A 26,047-nucleotide genomic window follows, 5' to 3' on the forward strand; every position below is an offset into this window, starting at 1 on the left:
CACATACACACACACAGACGCTTACATGTACGGAGGCGACAAAAGTCCACCATACGGAATGTCCCGCGTCACCTTGCTGAAAGATGAATGACTTTACCCCTGTCCTCAATCATTTTAATCACTTCTGTGAAAAAATGGCTTGTTCTGTACTGCCTGCCAGCCATTTGATGTATACACGTTTGTACAATGCTGTCTCCTAAATAACCCTAAACACAATGACGAAGCCATTTTCCCACCAGGCACACCTCCGCTACGCTGGTGCACGTTTTTTTTTTCTTCTCCCTATTGTCAACATCATGTGTCTTAATGACTACAAACTGAAAAGGATGTTGATAGACTCCTCCAGAAAACTGGGAAATTTCCGACCTCCACTACAAAAAGTGCCGTGGAATGGTACGTGTACGTGGGTGGGGTCGTTAGTGTTCAGAGGGAAGAGGTAAAAAAAATCTGTCCGTCCGTCCATCAATCTCACAATATTTTTGTATGACTTCTAACCAAGAACACAGCTGCCCTTGAAAGTCATGGCCCAGAATTGTGGGTGGTAAAAAGAAAAGTTCATCAGAGAAGAAGATCTATGGTCTCTGTACTTTCAAACAGTGTTCTTAGACAGGGATGGAATTCTACAAGGCATCAAGACAAAAAGCTCAGGGATCAAGCATAAATCTTCATCACAGAAAGTCAATTCAAGGTCGGCTGCTGGTTCAGGTAAGAGATGTGTCTAGCATATCACCCTCTTTGTACCGCAAGAACATGGTTTAGAGACACGTGCGTGTGTTTCCACTGTATGAGGTCAGCTCCACCCACCTGGATTTCGTGTGGCGTGGTTTTCAAATTGAAAACACGAAAAAGCACAGAGTTTCACAATATTCTTTGACATTTATTCTAATAACCACTTTATTTATCTCTGTCGATGTCAATCTTCTTCACTAAATACTGCCGCTCAGCTCATCAGAATCAGCTTTATTGACCAAGTTTGTGCATGCCAAACAGGGAATTTGACTCTGGTTGATCTCAGCCTCTGTACAATATTCAAGCGACAATGTTACCATGGCGCCATCAAAACAAAAAGCATTTCTCCTAGTAACAAAAGACATTCATACACTTGTTTGTAGGATAATTGCCAACAGAAAAAAAAATCTATCTATTAGCCGTCCCGATAAAAGGCCGGTATCTTGGAATCCAGCACTTCCCAACGTTATACGTACAATGATGATATTAAAGTACAGTACAGTAACTGAAACCGGACAATTGCTATCTTAATACAAACAGCACGTTTGCAAGCGTGATACAGTGACCAATGACTGGTTTAGATGATGTAAACTTTAGAGACTGAGATGTTATGAGAACCCCAACATTTGACTCAAATCACAAGCTCTACAATACGGTGGCCTTGCGTTCACAACATGTCATTTGTCTGTTTCAGAACAAAGAGCAAAATTCTCCCACTTAAGACTGCAAAGATCTCTGTCAGTATTTGAATCAACGGGAGACATGTTTTAATAATACAACAACATCAACAAGGTGCGCAGTGCCAGTGCTTTTGATTGAAAGAAACGCAGCCTTATGGAATAACAAGCCTTTCGGCACATGTTGTCAACACACAATGTCCTGGGAAGGCTTCAAACTCAACAATGATTTCTGACAATTGGATCCGAGCCTTGACTGGCACAGAATGCCAGCCAATCCTTAGTCTGAAAATAGTGACAATGAGGGGAAAAAATATCCCCGAAAAAAACCCCAAAGACTGTCAAACTGAAAGCTCATGTGGTGGAAAACAAAGTTGCGTTGGGAAGGAGAGAAGAAAACAAATGTTCTTTTTCAATGTGATTCAGATTCACATTGAACAAGCACATCATGCTGCAGCCCCCACACTGAGTGAGTCTGACAAGATACAGTCTGTGCTGCACCTATGGGTGATTGATGATTTTCATTTTGCCAATTAATGGAGATTCCTCTGTTGACTACAATCAGATTGCTGTTTGTAACTGTTAGTCTTTCGGACTGCCACACATTCATTTTAATTAGCAACCTCGTTCCATCTTTTCTATCTTGCACTGGAAAATTTGCCAAGTTGAGTGCAAAGTGACTCGCTGGCAAAACAGCTCACTGTGTCATTTGTTGTCATTAATCTGTTCATAAATGGCACGCTTTAAGATGCTCCTTTCGAGTAAGGCGACTCATGTGTCGTGCTTATAGCAGTATCTTGTAATCAATTAGCAAACGTGAGGCAATTAATAGACTTAATCTGCATAATGAAGCGCTTAATTGCTTCCAAGCGTGCAAAAGCAGTCGATAAGATGGTTTTATCATTGGCGTGATAATACTGGGTGGAGGAGGGAGGGCCGTAGTCACAGAGACCCAGCCGTCCCTGCGGCTAGTCAATGGAGAGAACCTGTTTAGGAAATTTAGAGCCACACAAAAACAGACTATAGTCAACCACCGTTCATTCCATACGCACATGCTAAAATCCAATACCATAGCTTGAACCCCATCTTTGAATAACCTTCTTATATCTGTAATTCAAGTTGTCCGTGCACAGCACTTAAATGCCCTGTGATGGTTTAATTGACGTTACTCTATATTATTTGACCTGGACCTGAAATTTGAAGGTCAAACACTCTTCATCTAATTTAGGGAAGAACAATCCTGGCTCTTTAAATAAACCATTTAAATACTGCCTCTGATATCTCTATTTTCTTCATGAAAAGAGCAGCGTTAGAAAACAATTACTGCTTTGGTAATTTCCTTTAGGGCCTAGTGTCACTGAAGCAATTGTGCTTTTCTATCTTAAATGAGGGCTATCATTTTCTGCTTCTTAAGGTACCTTTCTATCGAAACAAAACTGAAGTTGAACAAATGTGCTAGTATCTTTGGAAACAATATGAATGGCTATCAAGATACATCTTACATGCAAGTGTCATTCACTCTTTAAGCCATTCTGGTGCACCACCCAAGATCCTCAATGGCTCGTATTTACTAGACAAATAACTCCAGTCACGTTCTTCTCTCACTTGCCTTTGGAGGGAATAATGTGCCAACAATGGGCCTGCCATTCAACTAAGTCAGGGATTTCATTTAAACATCAAATGAGAGCAAATTCATGAGCCATGACGACGGCGAGTGGGGACGACTGAGCAGAGCGACTCGCCTGGTCTACTGCAGGATTAGACTTAAGCAACAAGTGCTCGAGGGGGGCTTTGCATCAAACCCAGAAGCCTGTGACAAATGAGGGTGGCTGGGCTTCTGTCTATTACCATCGCACTAAGCCCAGGCCCTTTGGGGTAGTAATGAGGTGCACATTGGTTCTTCTGCCACTAGGTCCTTTTGGTCTCCGACTGGAGCATAAATAATCATCAGAGGCCTTGGCCTGCAGAGGCCAAGCTGTGTAGGAGTGGATTCATTTATGGTTACGTGATAAACGTTACAGTCATCTGCTTTGCTCTACCATCAAAATACACTATGTGGTGGGATATCCAAAATCAAAGCCAGCAAAAAAAGTAGTAGAATTTGGAGGCCAACCGAAAAAGTCCAAAGAAAATACACTGAGAAACTTCAGTTTACTGAGCATCTTAAGATGAACTGTTTTGAATTTCTGTAGTTTCTGATCCATCATCATTGAGGAGATTGGATGCAATACTGGAAGTGTCGTCACTGTACAGAAAAAAAACAATAACATTATTTCTTAACGGTTTGTATTGACCTCATACAATACAGAGGGTGACGCATAATGGCCTACAGGGGTGCATGCAGATCCCCAAAGAACCCCAGGGACTGAAAGAACGTGGGGAGGCTTGATCAGTTGTTGACTTGCTAACAAAGGGTGACCGTCAGGCTCGAACCCTTGTGGACTAACTAAGTCCAGCGTCACACTCCCCGCAACCCCATGGGTGCTACAGGCTATGGCAGGAGTGGGCAAACTACGGCCCGTGGGCCGGATGTGGCCCGCGGGCCGTAGTTTATCCCGGCCCGCCAACCCTGAACAAATTGTATTATTAAACTTTTTTTTTGTGGTCATTTTGCCTGCAATGACTGTGTTTCCCCAGTAGATGGGGAAGCGCTCGCCTGCGCATTTACTACCGGAAGCCGTGTCAGAAAGCTCGGTGCACACTCACAAGTGCGTGTACGTACTCAGTAGTACGGACATGGCGCACTCGCGATCTATTTGTATCAGTCCCGAATTTAGAGCGTGGGCTGTGACGACAGCATTCTTGTAATTCGCGCGCTGAGCTTTCAGATGCAGTTTTGCGCTAAAGCCACCCACAAACCTTCCCCTGGAATCCTTCCATTAAAATGAGTCGCCCAAGGAAAAGCAAGGTGGACAAAGTGCCGAGTGTTTAATAGAGAGTGGCCAATTTGGCTTGACGTACGCGACGTGACGTTCAGCCACATGAACGTCAATATCAACCCGTCACAGATCGAGGTAAACGGACCAACACTTCGGATCTCTCCTAAGAATTGCCACAACAAATTTTACTCCAGACTATGACGCACTAGCAAAAAAGGGAGACCAACAACACCGTTCCCACTGAAAATGAAGGGGAGGCTCTCAAGTTTGTTGTAAAAAAAATGCATTTTGAAAATGATTTGTACACATAGCAAGGATTGAAACTAGCGACCATTCTCATTTTCAAACCATGCAGGATGCTCAATCTGCTCCTGGTTCGGCCCTCCGGTCCAAATTTAGATCCCAGTTCGGCCCGCGAGTCAAAAAGTTTGCCCACCCCTGGGCTATTGGGGTCTATCGTCAGGCTTCCATTAGTGGCTAATGGAGCTGTCACATATGGCCCAATGTCAAGAGCCTAACAAGACACTCATTGGTGAACTCAGAATACACTCATGTGGCCAGAGGGTGCGGTGATCCTTCTGTGGCTCTGAGTAGATTGCACAGCAGACAAGCGAATAGTGACTGCGACACAAAGCAGAACATTTGCTCTACAAGAAAAACATACATACATTCTACCTTACCTTTAATAAAAATGATGACACTTTAGCCATATTGCTTCAAATGCGAGTCTGAAAAATTGGTTTAACCTTTGAGTTAGTTGTTCTTTGTTTGAGGTTAGTCCAATTTTGAGGAATTAGCCATCAAAAGCCAAAGGAAAAGCAAGGCCACACACTGAGGATATGTATAACTTTAAATGAGCCTGATTCAGAGCTAATTGAATATGCAAGTTGTACTGTGTACCAGAAAATGAAATATCAACACCAGCATGAATGGGTATCGCATGTCATAAAAGTGTTACTCTAATTGAAATGTGTTCTTCCTAATGCTCATTTCATCTAAGAGCAAATAAGGCTGGATGGGGAAAAAATTGATTCAGGGAATCCTGATATGAAGAGATATTAAAATTCTGAGGCATTAGTAAATTCCAAATTCGTATGTCCAGTTCAATGTCCACTGTGTGTCCATGACATGAAGCATAGCTACCATAAACAGTTTAGTTCCATAGTTCAGAGTCCCTTTTCTGAACCCAGTATAACACAATGTTCATAAAACCGGCCCCTGAAGACAGCTCTTTGCCACCCGATATGTGGTGACTGGTGTGAATGGTGTGCTGTTACTCTGGCCTTGTGGGAAAGAAGATGTTAAACAGAATAGTGGGAGGCCGATCGAGCGCATTCAGTCTCGCTGTTGAAGACACATCAGACATGTCCTTGAATGTATCAAGGCTCGGTTGGCCCTCTCATCATCATGCCTATGGAGCCACGACAAGTAGCATTAATATTCTAGTCTAGAGAGTCCTCTTCTTAGCCGCCATTCCTCCTCGGCATTGCAGCCTCCCTGTTGAAATAGGGCTCTCCAGGGACTCGTGCCTCAACTCCACAGCCTTTGTGGGCTCCCTTTTTTTCTCGCTGATCAAGATCACTAAACTGCTGAATAAACAGCCCATTCAGTCATTTGCATACATTACGGTAATGGGAAGAGAAAAATGTATCACTAAAGCCAAATGAAGTGCTTCCACTTATCTCAGTTTGATCCATTTTTTTTCACTCTTTCCCCTTTTTTATAGTGCAACAGGATACATACATAACTCGTATGTTCTGATTTGGTAGGTTAAAGTTAACTTCCAACAGACACACACAATTGTATATTGGATGACATCTTTTGAAATTGGACTGTAACATTGTAGGTACGCACGACAATGAATTACCGTGTGCCATTTTCTTTCCCACAAGGCCTCAGTATTGCAAAATCCTTGACTTTGAATGTGTACTTCTGTGTGAACACAAATGTCTTCACGTTAACCTTAGCTTTGTTAGATCAGTGGAAACAATCTCTACCACATCATTCCCTAACAGACTGAAGCAAGTTATTGTCTTAAGTGACAGTCTCAACAGAAATGCTAGCATACCAACTAATTAGAAGGGATAATAAACCTGTTTTCTCCTAGTAGCATAAAAGACACGGCAAGAAATGCAAAATTCAACAAACATTCAGCCAAAAGAAAACGCAGATTTGTTACAGCGCAAGTGATAATTGCATGCATGCTTTTATGTTGTTATTACACACAGGTGATAGATAATATGTAAATGACGCACTCCGGGGAGGTAAGTGAGAGAACAGCCATGCACTTTCATCTGTTGACTCCTGTCTTGCATGGCAATTTGTCAGGATTGCAATCAAAAGCCACAATAAGGGCCGCAATTATACTACGATCCAATACTTCTGAAGACAAACTATTTGTAATTTGGCCAACATTTGAAAGGAAAGCCTCTTTTCTTTCTGGCAATCACAGAAAAAGTCAGCCACTGAAGGTTGGGAAGTGGATGGACTCTTTTAGGTCACGACCAGACAACCTCTCGCCATTACTCTCCGGGGAGGAACTCCAGACAGTGAGGGACAGCCGTGCTGCAGTACATCTACACTTCTCGGGTTACTCTCAATCAAACCTTCGGTTCTCCAAGGAGAGCAACAGAATCAATACCAACATCAAGGGTGCAGGGAAGCTTTCCTTCCTGCCTGCCGCACCCCTCCTAGAGCGCCACAAGGAAGGAGGCAGCTCGTTTTCTTAGTTCTTTTAATTACACACGCACACACATACACACGCGCACACACACGCACACAAACACACACACACGCACGCACACATAGTACGTATGTATATGATGATCCCTATCCACTCCATATATTCATTCATCACCCACTTTTCAATTTCCTTCCTCTTATTTCCAGAGTGACATCTTTTCCCACTTGACACCCTCGATTGGTCACTAGTCAATCACAGAGAACATAGAGACAGGCAACTCAAATTCACACATTCTAAGCTCACTGCATGAATGTCAGCCCAGTGAAGCACTGCATTTTCAATTACCCAAAACATAAACTTCAGCTTATTGAAGCCAAGGCTATTGAACCCAAGGCTAATTCTATTGTGGTGGACATATTGAAAGAGGACAGATACCATGAGAGAAGCCAGTCATGCAGCTGCAGCCGGGTCAGAAGATGAAATCAGTGAGAGGCGATAGATAAGTTTGTGTGAGGGTCTGGAGCCACCATTAAAGAGTCCCTGGGGGACAGCCAGACATGGCAGACTGCAGTAAAAATAGCCGCGGGCATGATTTCACTCGAGGGAACCAGGGAACAAGTGAGGAGGGCGATCCGATCAACATCTCACAGCAAGGCAGCCACATTCATTCTCTTACTGTCCCCCGGGTGCCACCTATCACACCAAGTGACTTTAAGTGCTTACCGGCGAGGACGCAAACACAGCATGCCTTCGCCGTGCCAATGCATAGCATAACCTCATATTCCACACGCCGTAGTTGTACACAAACTCCAAAGGCAACGGAAAAAAAGGATATGGACATTTTTTCCACAAACTTATCTTGCGTGTCGTCACTTTTGGGGAAGTTTTCAATGTCGTTCTCCAGCCTCACGATGTGACGCTCCATGGTGGCCAGACTGCTTTTGAGGATTTCAGCAGAGACTGTGGAGAGAAACGTTAAAACATCATACATAAATTAACGTTTCCAGTACCGGAAGTGGAAATAAATATGATGTTGTGACTCCTGCATTATCCATTTTAGGCCAAGTTCTGCATAAGCACCTTGTACAGTATTAGCGTGTGCACGTTTGTGTGTAGTGTGGCTCATTAATCAGTCTGTAATCACTGTTTGCCGCTGCTGCGGATTTCACAGTATTCAGATTCGCCTTTTCAAGCAGACACTTCAAACAGCGGGTCTTAAGGGATCAGATAGGACACGAGCATGAATGCACAGCTGTGGTTAGGTTGATGTTAAAGGGCTTAGGCTCATCGACACACGCGCACACACACACACGCACACACACACACGCTCTGGCACACACTTCCGTGAAAGAGTTGAAAAAGGAGCCACATTTAGTAACTTGAAAACGGTGTCATACAGTAAGACTAAATTTTTTAATCTAAATCAAATTAAATTGAGCTGGAGCTATAAATAATTTTCATACGCCTTGTTAGTACACCTGAATCGATGCTGTAGTTTACATTGTTGGAACACTGTGTTTGACAGAAAGCATAATAAATTTGTATTTTGATTATCATAATCGTAATTGCTTTTAACAATTGCTTTTTACTGGACATCACAGGTGTAGGTGTAAAGCACACACTAATAATTATAGCAATTTAGTCTACTAACAATCATCATCAATAATGCAGTAGTGATGTGTGACCCAAATGAAAAAAAATAATGTCTAAGACCACAACACCCCTTACGAAAAACACAAGAAACCCCCCAAACAAAACATATACAACAATGCAGCCACAATCATCTCTCCTTATGCAGTCACGATAAATGTTATGCTCTGGTAAATACCACAACATACGGAGGAGGAAAAGTAATATTATGTTATTATACACTTAAATGATGGCAAAAACTTCTAACATCAATATAACTAACTTGTGAAAAATGATAATCCATGTGTTTTTTTTTTTTTTTTACAGGCAACCTGTTTTTTTACAGGCAACCTCTCTAATGAATAGGTTACTTTCAATAAATGAAATAATAACAAATGCCACAATCTCAGCAAATGCAGAGGTGTATTTGTTTGTATATGTTTCCATCTGTACTGTGTTATAAAGAAGATACATTATCTAATCACACAACTGTATCTCTAATAAATTCCATACCATTAAATGTTTCATTTCAACCTAATCTTTGTGTTTTGCAATGACAACACGGTTGTTTTCTGTAGGTTGGAACCTATCAGCATAACTGAGCGCCGTTATGGCGGCTTCCTCGATAAGTTATGTTACTTAACCTCGCCGAACCCCGAGCATCTGCAAGGTTAGCCCACCCACTCCACTGTAATTGAAGTGGGAGAGGAGAAATAAGACGGGCTGACAAGCACGATGGCCTCAGTCACACAAGGGTCAACCTTGTTCTGCTGTACATCAATTCCGCAGCTTGGATGCACTCTTGTTCTCATCTTCCCACAATAACATTGAATGACAGCATTGTGACTCACATGCACACCGCGGGCGGTATCTCGAGTGGACGCTCATTTGAGCACACATTTAACACACAGGCATGTGGTAATGTAGAGTACATGGTAACGGCAACACTGTGATGGGTTGAGTGGCACGGTAGCAATTTTATGAAGAAAAAGGATGAGGTTGCCTGCGTTACAAGACAAGGCGGCTGGCTGCTGGTTGCAAGTATACGGTGACATGAACAAACTTTGACTCATGCGGTTTATAGTTCAGTGTGGCTTAACTATGGATTTTTCATTATTTCTATGATATTGTACATTTGTTTGTTTTTGTAATACAGATAATAGAAATTAGGGCATTTATTTTTAAACACCTGCGGCTTACAGTCCGATGCGGCTTATGTATGAACAAAACAGGATTTCCCCCTAACTCTAGCTGGTGCGGATTATATTCAGGTGTGTCTTATAGTCTAGACATTATTGTACTTGTATTCAAAGTTCTTGATGCGACCCCCTCCGGGACTCCCAAAAAGCGACCTTGAGATTTCAAGGGAATTATACTAACCAGTACTTATCAGGACAGGATACATGGAAACTAACATGCAGAAAGGGTGAAGGGAGAAACCGTAAAATTTGCAGGACAGTTTTGTTCACTTTATTAGCATTGCCTGTATTAAAATTCCCAAGACTACATAAAACTGGATTTTTGGCATGCAGACAAAAATGGTTATGGCCACAAGACATTAACAAGTGATTTAGATTGTCAACAGGACTCTGATACCATGTCTCTGTGAAAAACTATTGTGCAGTGCTGGGCTGTCGGGATGAGTGTTTATTGTGGGTTGGGCTGTCGAATTGAACAAACATGTGGCTCATGTGGCCTATCTGATAAATGTTTGCTAAATGAAACACCGTAAACATGTGGAACAAACCAACCTGTGTGTGCCTCTATGTTCTAAAGTGGGGTTAAGGCAGCGCTGGGCAAACTTTTTGACTTGCGGGCCGAATTGGGTTCTAAATTTTGACTGGGGGGCCGAACCAGGAGCAGATGGATGTAGTGTTTGTGTGAAGTAATATAAATGACATGTAAAGGTCATTGCATAAAATGTTTTTACTTTTAGTAGATACTAAAGCGTGGATATTAACAAAAAGCTTTTTGAAAACAAATACATTTATTAACAGCATTAAAAAAAATATTTCACCAACAAACTACTATCAGTTATGATGAATAACATTTTCCATCACTTCAGCACCTGCAGGTCAGATTTATGAAATATGTTTATCTAATGAGGCAAAATCACATCCAACGGCAAACATTCTGACCAAATTCATCATCTTGAAGAACCAGTGAAAGAATACATGTAAATAAAGTAATAAAGAAATCAATAGTATTGTTGGTTTCCCTTTTTTGCTAGTGCATCATAGTCTGGAGTAAAATTTGTTGTGGTAATTCTTAGGATAGAGCCGAGGTGTCGGTCCGTTAACCTAGATCTGTGACGGGCTTTGTTGATGTTCATGTGGCTGAACGTCTTCTCACACACGTAGGTCGAACCAAATTGTCCATTCTTTTTTAACATTCGGCACTCAGTGTCCACCTTTCTTTTCTTCCGGCCACTCATTTTAATGGAAGGATTCCAGGGGAAGGTTTGTGGGTGGCATTAGCGTAAAACTGTATCTGAAAACTCAGCGCGCGAATTACGAGAATATTGACTTCACAGCCTACACTCAAAATTCGGCACTGATAGATGAAATTACTACGTACTATTGAGTATGCACACGCACTTGTGAGTGTGCACCGAGCTTTCTGACGGCTCCCGGGAGTAAATGTGCGGGCGGGCGCTTCCCCATCTACTGGGGAAACATAGTAATGTTTGCAGGGAAAATGACCCGAAAGAAAAATCGTGGGCCGGATGTGGCCCATGGGCCGTAGTTTGCCCATGTCTGGGTTAAGGTCAGAAATTCGATTTCAGAAACATTTAGATGACACAGTTACACCCACATCATAAGAACTCAATTCCAACGACAATGCATGGATGTTGTGACACAAATAGAAATAATTTCCGCTTGGTTCTACTTCACTAAAACACATTATGTTCATGTCGCTCACCATAGCAAAAAAGCATCCACGGTTTTGTCCTTGGTCTAAAAAGTAGCTTTTGTGCCATGTCAGTTATCTCTGCCGTGATTGTTTACCTTTCCAGCGAGTTGCTCATCAGACGAACTGACTTATACGCACACATATGTGTGTCAATATACACACGGTGTCGTTTTTTTGCTTTAGAGACGAAAGCCACAAAGAAACTATTTTATTGAAGTTAGATAGGAATAAAGTGTGAAACTTCACACTGCTGGCTTTCCCTGATTCCGTTCCACATACGCACCCTCCTGGCCATTCGGACCGAAATGATGCTTTGATACCATCATACCATAAAGCCAGACATTGCCAGCCAATTCATCTTATTTTCACGCAAAAGACTGCTTTAACAGCTCATGTAAAGGGGGCTATCAAGGTGGGTAATCTAGTGATGAGCCAATTACTTGGCCAAGGTACTGCATGATGATTAATAATAATAATAATAATTATAATAATAAAAATATTAATAATAAAGTTTTAAGGTCAAGTATTTTTTGTGGGAATGATAATAATAACAAATAATAAGTTAGGTTAGGTATTTTTTGTGGGAAATACCGTATTGTAGCCTTTGGTGCCAGATTAATCTTGCAGAGTGTAATGCATATTCTTTTTAGATATCATAACTAAAATTACCACTAAAATATCACAAGAACAGTGTAGCAATTTTTTGTCCCCAGAAAATAGCTACACTGTTCTTCTGAATCTTCTGAATGCACATTTCAAAGGGATCAGAGGAAGAACGCAGTCTGTGTGTGTGTGTGCGTTTGTGTGTGTGTGGGGGTGGGTGGTGGGGGGGTAAGGTGATGTATGTAAACGCTGTCTTTCAAGGCAGAAGAAGATTTCTGAGATGAGTAAAATTATAATAATGACTGCTGTCAGCTAGATCTGACAATGTCTTGCACATTTCTAAAAAGCTTCTTAGGTTTTGAAAGACGAGCCACACGCGTACATACAAAAGCTGCTTTCCCTTTTAAGTTCAAGTTTCAAGGGTACGTTATTGTCCCCTTGGGGCAATTTGTTTGCAACAGCAGTTAAAATACACAACACAGCATCACACATGTGCATTTAAAAAACGGATGGCATTTGGAACTATGGACTTTTTTAATCTGTTCTACACCGTGGGACAGTGAACTGTTGCCCCAATGGGAGCAAAGAAAACAGATTTTTTTTTTTTTTTACGTCAGGAAAAAGGAGTATACCCAATTAAATGGTATAGTGTTCACGTGTGTGTATTTACGCAACAGTTCAAGCCAAGTTATATGACTTGCACAGATGCAAGTACCCAAAAATGCATGTATAAAAAATAATTGCAAAATAATTCACATTTGTTTATCTTTATCAAAACAATTGTTTCAATTTTATGTTCTTCGTCTCCTTAGATGTTACAATGTGCAGCAAACACCCTACCTTTACTTGACTTCTACTTAAACTGACCCTGCTATTTATGGATGTCAGAGGCTGAGTGTATTTCATCCACAGAAATAGTTTTCACATTCGTGCTTTTCTATAAAAGTGAGAGCCTTTGTATTGTGTCCAGTGCACCATCACTATAAGTTGCTAATAAAACAGCTCTAAGGCGCTTGGCCATGTAGTACAGTGTAGTAGTTTAACCTTTTTTTTTTTTTAATGTCAGGGACTAATTGGATCATTTTAATCCTGCACTCAACCAGTTATTTAGTGTGCCAATCATATTCTTGGTCTTCACAAATGTGTCCTTACAAGGTGGAATGTTCTAGAAAGTGCATGAACAAGTAATGTAGCAGCCAATGAAGTTGTGGGTTTCTTGCGTGTAGAGGGCAAAGACTTCCCAGGGAATAGTCATCATCACCCCCAGGTCAATGTCTAAACTTTCCCTTACATCCAAATATATTGTAATTGACTCCATTTGTAGTTCCTCCAGAGATCGGGCGCTGGCTTGGAGCTGCGGTGGCTGCCAAAACCAATGATGTCTCACAGACATGACCTTCATCATAAAGCTCTGAGGTGTATTTTTTCTTTTTCTATTTTTTTAGGGACAGTAGTATTTTTGTTCATATGTTTTTTTTATCCAAGCAGTATTTTTTTTTAAAAACTTACTACAGTGTGCCCAGGACAATACTTGTGTCAAAATTGAATTACTTGATGAAACATGGAGGTCATTATTTTTCCCGTAAAATCGAAACAATTGTTTTGATAAAGATAAACAAATTTAAATTATTTTACAATTATTTTTTTATTCATGCATTTTTTGGGTAATTATGTATTATTATATTTATTTACGTATAATATGTTTTATACCGAATGTTTTTATGTTTTTGGTAATTGCTTCTGCTCATTTGTTTATGCATTTAAAATGCTCCTGTTATGTTATAAATGCAGCTTACCATATGCCATTAGAGCCTTATGTTTTCACTGTGGGGAGGGGTAAACTCATTATTTGAATGTTTTTTCGTACATAAAGGATTAAGGTAAATGCAAATTAAAACAGGAACTGGAGCAGAAGTAAAAAGGATTTCCAATGCAATTAGTACAATGACAAGTGACAAATGATGGGGAATTATGATCATTTACCACTGTGTGGCTGGTGTCCAGTTTAAAAACAATCAATGAGACACTGTCTATGTTCTAGCATTGTGCGGTTGTATTATTCCCTCATTGTGTGTGACAATGTTGAGTATTTTAGCATTTTATTATTTTCAATTAGACCTGCTATGGTAAAATGTGCTCTTTGTGATGACAACCAAATCATTTTTAATGCTAAGTATGCGCTCGGAGGTTGCCTCGATCGTCTTTTGTTGGCATTCCTCTTAAAACCTCCTCATTTGCCACCTTCACATCTGCTGTTTTGAACGTCACATGATACCAAGTAATCAGAGGGAACAATAGAGCTGCCTTGCTGCCTTGTCAGGGCAACAGTATCAATTTTACACGTGCAGACGGAGCATCTTTGATTCCAGCTGAAAGGGGAGCACAATGACTTGTGCTTATCCTTTTCTCTCTGCTCTCCTACTGTCTCACTCCCACATCATCTTCAATTCCTGCTCAGGTGGCTCAATGAAACAAGAATGGAGCTTCTTAAGACAACTTGGATTTGAATGGTGTGGACAAAGACAAAACATGGTGACATGAATTATATAACAGATTATGATAATGTTTGATAAGCCAATGTAGGAAATGACTCAAAGATGGAAGACGACATGGTGAAGACAACAAACCGGGGATAGCTAGTATATTTCATTTTGTAGAACGAAGAACAAAGAAGGAAAATGGTGAGAATTTGGAAAATTGAAAGGGGAGTCGACAACTAGTACCCAGCTCCTGGGCTGGTGCTATGGCTAGTGTCCAAAAAGACGAGGAAATTTGCTCCCCTTTAGGCTTCAAGTCATTCGTTTAGAAGCACTTTGGATTCCAAAGAAAAGATGGCTCAAGCGACAAGACACGTGCAGTTTGTAAATCCTGCCATGCGGTGATCAAATATTCAGGGAGCACAAATCTCGCCGCACATTTAAAGAAAAATCGATCGTAGAGCACTATATTGCGATATATCGTGAACGAATCGCAGCAGGCTTTAAGATATCGGCAAATATCGTATCGTAGTTCTTTGTATCAATATTATATTGTATCGTGACAAAACCCGCGATTTACACCCCTAATTCTAGCCTATAGGTTGCCGTAATGCTGGAAAGCGATGCAACCTTGTAATTTACTAGTCGTACTATGACGTACTGAAACATTTTGGCAGAGCGCCGTGTAATACCAGTATGGATCAACAGATTAATCAATTGATCCAATTATAAGGCGCTCTGCATTATGAGGCGCACTGTGGTTTTTTGAGTAAATTTTAAGTTTTTAAGTGCGCCTAATAGTGCGGAAAACACGGTAATACGTTTGGTGAGCTGAGTCAGTACCTGTTCTACTTCTGCTTGTTGTTAGGTCTCGACCTACATATGAGTGCCTAAAAAATTCATATCCCTTCACAGAGGTAAAAGCACACACACGCACATCCACGCACACACGCACACACGCACACACAAACACACACACGCACACACACACACACAGTCAAGGGCCCAGTCAAGTAGTGATGAGACAAAGCGAATGTTGAGGTAAGAAGGGATAAACTAAAATCACAAATGGAGGCTAATTAAACCGTTTGGACACAAAGAAGGCAATTCAAATAATGAGATCATTTGTTCAGGTTCTACAGGCCAGAAGAGTTGAGAGAGAACACGGAAAGACAAAAAATGCAGGGAGGTGCAGTAATCATGTAGCCCAAAGAAGCCTTATCCTTTGCTTTAATTTAGGCAGTATTTAGAAAGGGATGTTTTTTGCTTGCAGCCAAAAGGCCTATTGTAAGATTCGACATCTCGAGGCTTGGCTGTCTCTGGCATCATAGTCCTATTATTATTCTCCAATGTAACCCCCCCAAAATAAACCATACAAACATAATATCTACCTTCAAAGTAGCATTAATATTTTGGCAACATATATCTGAAGGCAGAATTGTTATCAGAAATTAGTTAAGTGGATGTGGAGACCGTTCTCCTGCATTTCCACTAGCTACAATGCTTCTTGAGGGTATGGAATTCCAAGTCTTGGTTAAGGGTACACTCTCGTTTCACCAAACCCTTTTACCAGCTTTCATCACAATGATAATCTTGATTCAAAATATGTCTCAACAACTTTTTTTCTACTCACAACTGACTGAAAGTAATTAGATTCCCCTTGTTATTAAATGGGGAAAGGGAGGTGCAGGTGAACCCACATGTAAACTGAATCGGGTTAAGGTTAGAGTCAAAACAAAAAGTCTGGGCAGTTTTCACAAACCACTCTATCCCTAGTTATGTTACTTAGCGGTACTTAAATGTTTTTACAGATCCCCAGACTGGTATTTGTATTGCAAGCTAAACTGGGACGTCAACGTACCTGTCTTTGTGGGTTTTGTGGTGCCAAATGAAGTTAGACATTGCGGTTTTTCTGTCTTCATTCGGTGAGGTGCAAACCATGCATTTTGTCTTGCTATTTTTGCTGATGCCATCGACAAGATGGTACATTAATTTCAATTAAATCTTAGGCACAGCTCCTAGTGGTGTTGCTGTTGAGATAGCCGTGTCATACCAACAAGTGACACTAATTGTGTTGCCAGGTTGAAATGAATGAAAAAAAGTCAGTTGAAGTTATGTCTCTTGAAAACTAAGTCAAATTGAAGTATTTTTGCAAGTCCTAAAAATGGCAACTCGTGTATGACTTGAGTCAAGTCATATGACTTCAGGCTCTGCCGTCTCTTCTAATTGCACAGTGTAAAGGTTAGGTGTAACAAACAAACTCAACGCATTGAACAGAACTCATTAAAAGTAAAGATGAAGGCACTCCAAGTGTGCAGCAAAGGTTGCAAACAGTAATGGGCTTGACATGAAACATAATACCCACTGCTTGCAATTGTATTGGCAGCCCTGCCTGAGAATGGTTGCTTACACTATTATGACTTAACAAATCAACATCGCAGAATTGCACACACAGAAAAGGCCACCTGGTGATGAACGCAGCAGACAGCATCAGGGGCCTTATCTCATGGATGCCTGCAACAATCAATTCTATCCCTCCTTACCTCTGCTTCAGTTGCTAGACTAAAAACAGACCTTTCTTTGAAAGTGACGGTCTCAGCTGCTATGCGATCCTGAGGCAAAACTGAGAAAAAATAGCTTTACCAAGACACCACAGTGTCATTGTTAACTGAAAAAGAATGTGTGGGCTTTTGGTGGGCTGTTTTTATTTCAAAATATTCTGTGCTTGTATTCGGAGAAGGAGAATTTAAGACTTTTCACTAGAGCAACTTGAATAACCTGCCACATGTGAAGATGTTTTTAATGTATGGGTTGTCATACATTGCCAAAATAATGGTTGTTGCTTCAACCAAGAAGCAGATTATTTGTAGAATGTAAGTAGAACTGAAATTGTCCGACCCTAGTTTTTTTATCATTTACCATTTATTCTAATGAATGTTTATTGTCAAGCCATACAACTTTCAGACTCACTATTTGTGAGGACTAAAACGACTATGACGACATTTTTTTTTCCTATTTTAAATTCATCAGCAACATGAAAAATGTTCCAAGATGTTCATTGCTCATTTATGTTATTTATTTTTTTAGCAAAATCAATTGAATATTGATTGTGCAAATGATCGTACTGGTGAGCCCTGAGGAGTAAAGTAATTGCCCAAGCTGAAAGCAAACAAGACACTAAAGATGATAGAAGATAAAGACATTAAAAAATAAAATACTGATTCACTTTCAACCACAATTTGGTCACTACAACAATGCAGGCATGTTGAACTGTGTTCTGCCTTGGGCCCATAGATATGTGTGGTCTTAGCAGACCCTAAACATGTTACAACTGTGGTCAATGTTGTAATGCAGCAAGTGAGTGCCTACGTATATATCATTAGAGATGGTTGATGTAATGGCATGCATTGCCTCCAAAGGGAACCGGCAGTCAACTCCCAAATGAGGGGGCATGTGAGGCACTGGCTTCAGGCAATGACTTTAAATTATATATTGATGACAGCCTATGATAAAAAAATGATCCAATCTAGTATCCAAAATCAATTCCCACGGCATTGATACGTGGGGGTCAGTGAGAGCTGCCCGGTTTACGACAGCATTTAAGTCGAAGACACGGTTTCCCTCAAAGAGTGGTCAATAGAAGCTGTGAGTGAGCGGAGGAATGGAGCTAGTAAGAACAGAGGCACTTTACAGCCAATGAGCTGGTGCCTGTGTGCCTAAATAACATGTCTGTCATGATGCTTGAGGCATACTGTCATTTGTGTGCTGAGAGCTTCAGAAAAGTACGATTGGCACAAAAGAGTGACATTTTTCACTGTCCCATTGCTTAAAAAGGCATCATGGAATCTATCAACATTTTTAAATTGGAAAATAAAACAATTTAAAACAGTTCCAAATCATCTTAATACCTGACTCTGACATTCATTTGTCAGACAACTTGAGGATCAATAATTATACCAGTTAGCACACATTTTTTTCTTGTTTTGTTAAAAGCAGGGGGTCTACTCTTATTCCAACCCACATACTGTTGGTCTAATGGTGACACAGCTTTTGTTACAATGACAAGTAGAGGCTGAACTAAAGGCGGCAGGACTTAGCACTCCACCGGTAAACAGATGTGACTGCAAACTGCAAACTGACCAATGTGCAAATAATACTTTGATCTGAATGTGGAAATTTGAGCACAAATATGAACCCTTCAAAAACGGTGTTGACAACTTTACCAAGCAATCAAAATGGTGCTGATTTTCAAAAGCTGTTTTTTTTGGCTAGCTAATGCTAATTTGTCCTGAAAACAAAACACCCTCTTGTACTCTTCTGTGTCCAGGCTGAAAATGAATGTTTGTACCACTGACTAATTTAAGCATATTGGAGTATTACGAACAAGATCTTAAACTCTGAAACATAGTAGATAACCTACTTTCAAGCATTTCTGTTTTTCTCCTTCAGAGCTGTACCTTTCCGTGGATTTTTAATTAGCACAAAAAAGCCAGACCAGTCATTCTTGGCTTCTGAAATAAAAACATAACACCTCCACTTATGGTAAATTTGAAAATAAACTGTCCCACAGAGGGGACATTTAAAAAATCACAGATTAACTACCAATTACAATAACAAAAATCTACTGTCTGACCTGAGCCATCGCACAAGCATCAAATAAAAACAAACACATCAAATATAGGTGGGAGTCAGTCAATATTACAAATGTGTGGCGCCATTCTTGTAAGGCTTGAACAGAGCCTTATCTGGAGGAAGCAGGGATCTCCCCGGATAAAACTCAATTTCCTGCTCATTTGTACAACAATTCCTATAATTATCTGTGTTATCAGAATGTCCTGACTGACAAGCTCTAAGAGGTTTCTCTCGGAAATTATTAATAGTAACTGGCAAACTGTTATGCCAATGAGTACTGTGTTTAAATATTGTTGATTTAAATCTGTTTTGCCTAAATATGATGAGTGCATTGTAAAAAAAAATGCACCTTCAATTCAATAGAACAAGCAACAAGCAAAGCAATGCACTTTCCACATTGGAAGGTAACAATGTTAAACCTTACATGACATTCTTAAATCCACAGGCAAATTGTAGGTCAATCATCACTTGCTCCTTCCCATACTAAGGCCTTTTACCCTTTCCTTTCCCACCAATACAAACATCCTGAGTAGAACACAGATGATGCATGTAATCAAAGTCATATAATCCATCAACTCCTTTGGGAATAAATGCCAAAAACACTATTGTAAATATTACCGAAATGATTAGATTCAGTGTGGCACGAGAAGATTGGACAGGGGACTGGTACAGTACGAGACCATCCTGTGCTAAGTAATAATGAGTACGGATCTAATTTTGTTTAAAATGAATAAAAGAAACCCTCTTACTACAATAAGGTTGCTTATACACCACTCCCTTTCTTGGTCTGAATCAGCCGAAGAGGGGGAAGTGTTCAGTTTTCTCATTGTGAACACAAACGCAACCTCAGCCAATTTCAACACCTGAGTATATGAACTACAACAAGAGAGGGAAATAAGATATTTTCCAAAAACAAAGTAATAAGGAAAACAAGGTACCGTAAATTCCGGACTATAAGCCGCGACTTATTTCCAAAATTTTGAACCCTGCGGCTTATAGTCAAGTGCGGCTTTTATAAGGATTTTGTTCGTGATTTTCGTGATGACTTGATCACTTTTATACACTGCGGTATCTTGGATAAAAAAACAACAACAAAAATACTATTTTGAAACACTACTATGGCTGCTGCTTATTCTGGCTGTGTTGCTTGTGACCATTATGAGCTTTAGTAGGAATGCACGCTAGGTGACCTGCGTCAAAGGGCTCTAAACCCTTCGTCACAGGCAGTGTTTAGAAAGACATATTAAAGTATGTTATTAAAACTTTAAAAGGGCTTTCTGTGAACGGTCTTTCCTTGTAAAAAGACGCGTGTGCACGTGCGGCTTATAGTCCGGTGCGGTTTATATAAGAAAAAAAACTAAAATATCCCCCAATTTTAGCTGGTGCGGTTTAAAGTCCGGTGCGGCTTATAGTCCGGAATTTACGGTATATGGAATCACTCAAATTGAAGTCCAAAAACAAAGACACAATGTAGCAAACATAAAACAGAAGAAAACCAGGCCTTATATGTCACAAACCCAAAGTTCAAATACAAGGAAACTAAAAAATATGTACATTAGTTGCTACACCAAATTAGTTGTGAGACAAATTAATTGATTACCAGTATTACATTGACAACTGTGAGATGAAAGTTTCCTAAGATGAAAGTGTAAAGTTCCATCTTAGTGTGAAATGGCAGAAAGCTTGTTTTTTGTAGTAAAGTTGTTGGCTATACAGAGACAATAATAGTTTGTGGACCAGTCTTTTTCTGAATTCCAAGGAGCGGGGTCTCCCAACAGCCTGGTTGATGGATCTCTCCCTTGCTACAGTTGATCAGATCCGGCTATCTCCTCCCATATGGCGCGGGACTCAGGCTGCTATTTGAGGAATGGGAAGCCCTCTTCACTCTGCAGCAGGTTGCTTTTCAAGCTAGGCAGGTGTTGTAAATGTCCAGGAGGGAGGGGAGAGAGCCACCACTTATCTTTTGTGACCATGTTCCGAATGTAGGATAGCGTTGGACTGCAGTTGGCAACAGCGGGTTTGAATAAATAGGTGGAAATGGGCTACATGTCGCGACATAACATGGTACCTGTGTGGATTGATGAGGTACCATGATTCTTACTCGTATGTTGTCAATTTATTGGAACTTTTTGGAGGAAGATGCTTGTGGATATGATAGTCTCATCTATCCAGGTCAGGTTAATTGGAGGGAGACTGTAAAAGATCACTAAGTTAAAGATCAACTGCAAATTAGTTTGAGGACAGTATATGAGCTACCTAGTGGATACAACAATTTTGAGCCCAGTGACCTTACCTTACCGTTTACTCTTAAGTCTCATTTCTAAATACTTAACCATAAATGTTAAGAAGAGGCAATCGTTTTGGCCTCACCGTGAATCGAGACAGACAAAAAATGAAAGAAAGAATATTCTGGAAGTCATCGCTCATCCAGAGCTGGTGGAAGCTCGACAGGTCGGTTTCCTAATATTCCTCATGACAGACTGTCCTTTTCCACTGTTGACCTCCCCGATCCTTCTCTATTGCTACTTCCAGGTTCCAGGGACGAGTATCCCTCAGACGGCCAGTGAGGAAATTGTTTCCATTTCCAGCCATGGCTGTGAGGCTATGATGACTAATGGTTATATAGACTTGAAGCCGGAGTGACAGACATTTTGGGAAGTTTATGATGATGTGAGGATTTAAACTTCATTTCCATTGTCAAAACCATAGGGCTTTATATACATTGTAAGTATTTTAAGATCAAGAAAAAGGAGGATACATATATAAATACTGATATTATCGTATTGGCCCAATTATAAGACGACCCTGATTATAAGACGACCCCCTCTTTTTCAAGACTCAAGTTTGAAAAAATACTTTTTGAACACCAAATTAAATTTTTATACAGAAAATAATTACAGTACAGCTGAAACAAATGATTATAACAATATATTCGAGAGAAAAAGCATGTTATTTTGCCTCATTCAAATCGTGCAAAAACTGTATCACATTGTAATATCTGAACATTTAAATACGTATGTAAACTAATGAAATCACATTTGTAAATGAATGCCTTCTGGTTTTTGAAATGTAAATAAACCGACTTCTGTTGGGGAGCCTGAGGACTGTATACATAAATGTCCAACATTTTAACATCAACATAGGAACAGTATCTCCATTTTCTGTTATCTCTTCTCTTATTTTCTTCTCTTTTCTTTCGTACCGCTATTTTTTTATTTTTCTTCTATGTGCTACCGTTATTTTTATTCTTCGTGACAGGGGTTCACTTTGGCCTGGGGAGTTAAGTTCAGCATTTGCTTTAAAGATATCTGGCGCCATCTAGCGTTGTGAATGGGTATAATGTCTAGACCCCGAATGTAAGACGATCCCCACTTTTTCAGCCTTATTTCAATGCAAAAAAGACCATCTTATATTCGGGCCAACACGGTATTTAGCAGCAGTATTCCCAAAGGACAGGTGTTTAGCACCCTTGATTAGAGTAAGATCCTGGCAACAGTCACCCAAAAAAAAAAATGCTCATGTGACCATAAACATGTTCATTACAGTATGATGACTTTGCATATATGCATTTTGTTAAATTCATCCAAATGTGAAGCTTGGTGCACAATGTGTGATCTTACATTAACCAAATCTAAGTCATTTATTTTGATTGATTAGTTTCATTCATGCAAGTTATTGTATCAATATAATTATGTTCCTAAACAATAACAAAAACATATGAATACATTAAACATAACAAGAGTGCAGCATGCTATTTTTAAAGTTCCTCTTTAATGTTTCTTTTTCTTCAATGAATATGTTCAAAAATACTGTGGGCTCACTCGCAGTGCTATTTTAGCCCAAATTAAGCCTTCTGCAAGCTGTCTTCTGTTCGATACTCTTTCTGCTTCAGCACAAGAGGATCATCATCTCAACCCGAGGATCCCTCGCAAGTTCATTGAAACAGAAAGACAAATGATCTCTTCTGCTTTCCTGCTCATCCAGAAAGAAATTTTGTCTAAGTAATACAAAGCCAAGTACATCGATGAGTTTGAATGGGAAATGGGTGCTGCTTTATTATGCTGCAGTGCTTTGAAACAAATGTGGATAATAGATATATTCACAGCAGTATTAATATCCTCAAAGCCAACCCACCCTGCATATTCTCTATTTTGTCTCTCTCCAAGGGCAAAGTACTTTGTGCCTTGGAGAGAGAGAAAAACCTACACGCACACACGCACACACGCACACACACACACCTACACATGTATATATATATATATATATATATATATATATATATTTATAGTTATGAATGAGTGGATTACTAGTGAAGCTTGGAGCATTGTGAGCTCGATAACATAACATAAAATTTACCACCCCTTCCGTAGAAATCATAAGTTTAGGTGAAACAGTTTTTCTCCAGTTAGGTAGGATTGGAAATCTCAAAAATTGTCCAAGGATAAAAAACTCTTCATTTCTACTGGCTTGTTTTGTTGGACATTATTATTATTATTTTTATTATTATGATGGAGCTGCCAAGGTCAATTGCATTTGTCGTCCTTGAATATTTCCTAAAAAGCTTTGGCACGAGTCAATTTGTTTTCAACTGTCTTACAATTTACTAAATTGCTTCAATAAGTTTTACAAAGCTGATTTATAACAAAAAAGTTGCCTATAGACATCAATGCTTGAGCACTATTAAACCCGCCAACCCTCCACTAGCAAGCTGCCTGAGTCAATTACGTAATCAGTTGAAGTAGATGAAATGAGTAATTAAGATGTTTGAATTATTTAATGAGAATGCACACATTTGCTCAAAGCCTAAATGACTGTTGTAAGACAAACAAACAGCGCCATTATATTATAGCTATGACTAAGCCAAACAGAATTAAGGAGATGTAAAGTCACTAAAATGTTTTCTTAAATTTCACATAATAAAGATGAATAATTATATACATTGATTAACATAGAAAAATAGCAAGAGTGAAACCGGCCGATACTGACACACACAGGCTGGTCTCAAGTTGGCCGCAGCTGCAAATTAGTTAGTTTTTCTGTGATCAGCAATGAAAGATATTGAATGACATAGGTAAATCACACTTCTCCATTGAAATAAAAAAACCTGTGATATAATGCTAAGTCATTGCATACAGTACAATATACCAATGGTATGATTGTAAAAATAAAGGCCAAACAGACAAATGCGACATACCTTTGCTGGCACTCTCCAAATGCTCAAGTTCTTCTGGAAACCTCAAAATCTCTGGGTATGTCTCGTCACATTTCTCAGCCAAAAAATGAAGAAGCGTTGTGTTTTGACTGATTGATTTGGTATCTCGAAGCTACAAAAGAAAAAGGAGGAGAAAAGGAAAATTACATTATTACCAATGTTTACATCAATCTGAGCGCACACAGAGGTTTTAAGCAGCTTAGTTACTGAAAGGCTAAGCACACATTGATTAGATTCATTTATGTCTGTGATTGTTTTTTTCTCGCATTTTGAAACGTTAAAATGTCTTTGAGGAATCAAAAACATTTCTGCGACATGATGTGAATTTACAGGATTGAAACAAGTTGAAGGTCTGCTGCCATAAACCTCTTATAGGCAAATGAATAAAATATGACAATAAATTATCAGAAATTTACCTGAATGTTATGGAAAAGGAGGAGTTGGGAGGATTCACATGGTAGCATAGTGAGGCAATTTTAAGATATACAAAGGGTCACATGAAATAGACACCGTAAAACAGGTTACAGAAAATTAAGTACTGTATTTTCCGGCCTATAAATCGCTCTGGAGTACAAGTTGCACCAGCCATAAAATGCATAATAAAGAAGGAAAAGACATAAGTCGCACTGGAGTAAGAGTCGCATTTTTGGGGGAAATTTATTTGATAAAATGCATAACCAAGAATAGACATGTCATCTTGAAAGGCAATTTAAAATAAAAATAGAATAGAGGCAAAAACAGGTTGAATAATTGTACCCTATGCTAACGTTACATGACACAAACAAACAGAGAACTTCCCTGGTATGTTAACATAACATATAAAAAGTTATTCAGATAACTCTAGCATAAATAACGTGCTAACAAGTATACCAAATCATCCATGTCACTCCAAATCACTAAATCCAATGAAATCTTCATCCTCTGTGTCCCTTTTAAACAATTCTGCGAACTCCGGAGGAAGAAAATGCGGCGCTTCCTGTTGTACGTCACTTACGTTAGACTCAACATAATTATCAACACAGGCCTAGAGCGCCTTCTTGCGGTTTAGTGTGAAAATAACGTGAAATTATATAATAATGTGTTAATAATTTCACACATAAGTCGCTCCAGAGTGTGTCTTGCCCCGGGCCAATCTATGAAAATAACGGTGATTTATAGTCCAGAAATTACGGTATATATACAAGGAAATAAATATCCTGGGAAAATGTAAACCTCGCACCATTTTTGAAGTATTGTGCTGAACATACAATTGTGTCAGCGGAAACTCTGTCTTCACAGTCTGTATATCCACGCACAGAAAAAAAAGTTATGCCGAAATCCTCCCCCGCTGTGATTGCCAAGCTCCTCCAATGGCATGCTGCGGGAAACTAATTAGCGCCACACAGCACTTTGTACTTGTACCGAAAGTATACAGGCTGCAGACAGCCAGAGTTGGATTTGCCCACACATGTGCACCTGGCCGTGTGTACAACAACAAGTATAACCCAGACACGCACAAACATTTTGCCAATTCCATGTTATCAGCAAAGCACCCTCACACACAGACACAGACTTTTCATCAAGTGAGAATCAATCGTTTGCTCAATTTACAGGCTTTGAATTTTAATGTGTTT

The 26,047-nt window shown here is 39.8% G+C and overlaps 1 protein-coding gene across 10 annotated transcripts in view; it reads right to left on the reverse strand.

Annotated features, from left to right (window-relative positions):
* The window catches only part of diaph2 (diaphanous-related formin 2), a 314,194-nt gene that overhangs the window by 92,130 nt on the left and 196,017 nt on the right, over positions 1 to 26,047 (reverse strand). For all 10 annotated transcript variants that reach the window (XR_009713933.1, XM_061273960.1, XM_061274039.1 and 7 more), the window contains 2 exons: positions 24,417 to 24,546; positions 7,804 to 7,928 (listed from right to left, as the gene is read on the reverse strand). Coding sequence is in view for 9 of the 10 variants with exons in the window: in XM_061273960.1 (XP_061129944.1) it covers positions 7,804 to 7,928; positions 24,417 to 24,546 (255 nt within the window). In the remaining variant the exon portion in view is untranslated. The remainder of the gene's footprint in view (positions 1 to 7,803; positions 7,929 to 24,416; positions 24,547 to 26,047) is intronic.

Source organism: Syngnathus typhle, linkage group LG1, assembly GCF_033458585.1.
Source record: "Syngnathus typhle isolate RoL2023-S1 ecotype Sweden linkage group LG1, RoL_Styp_1.0, whole genome shotgun sequence".
Taxonomy (NCBI): Eukaryota; Metazoa; Chordata; class Actinopteri; order Syngnathiformes; family Syngnathidae; genus Syngnathus; species Syngnathus typhle.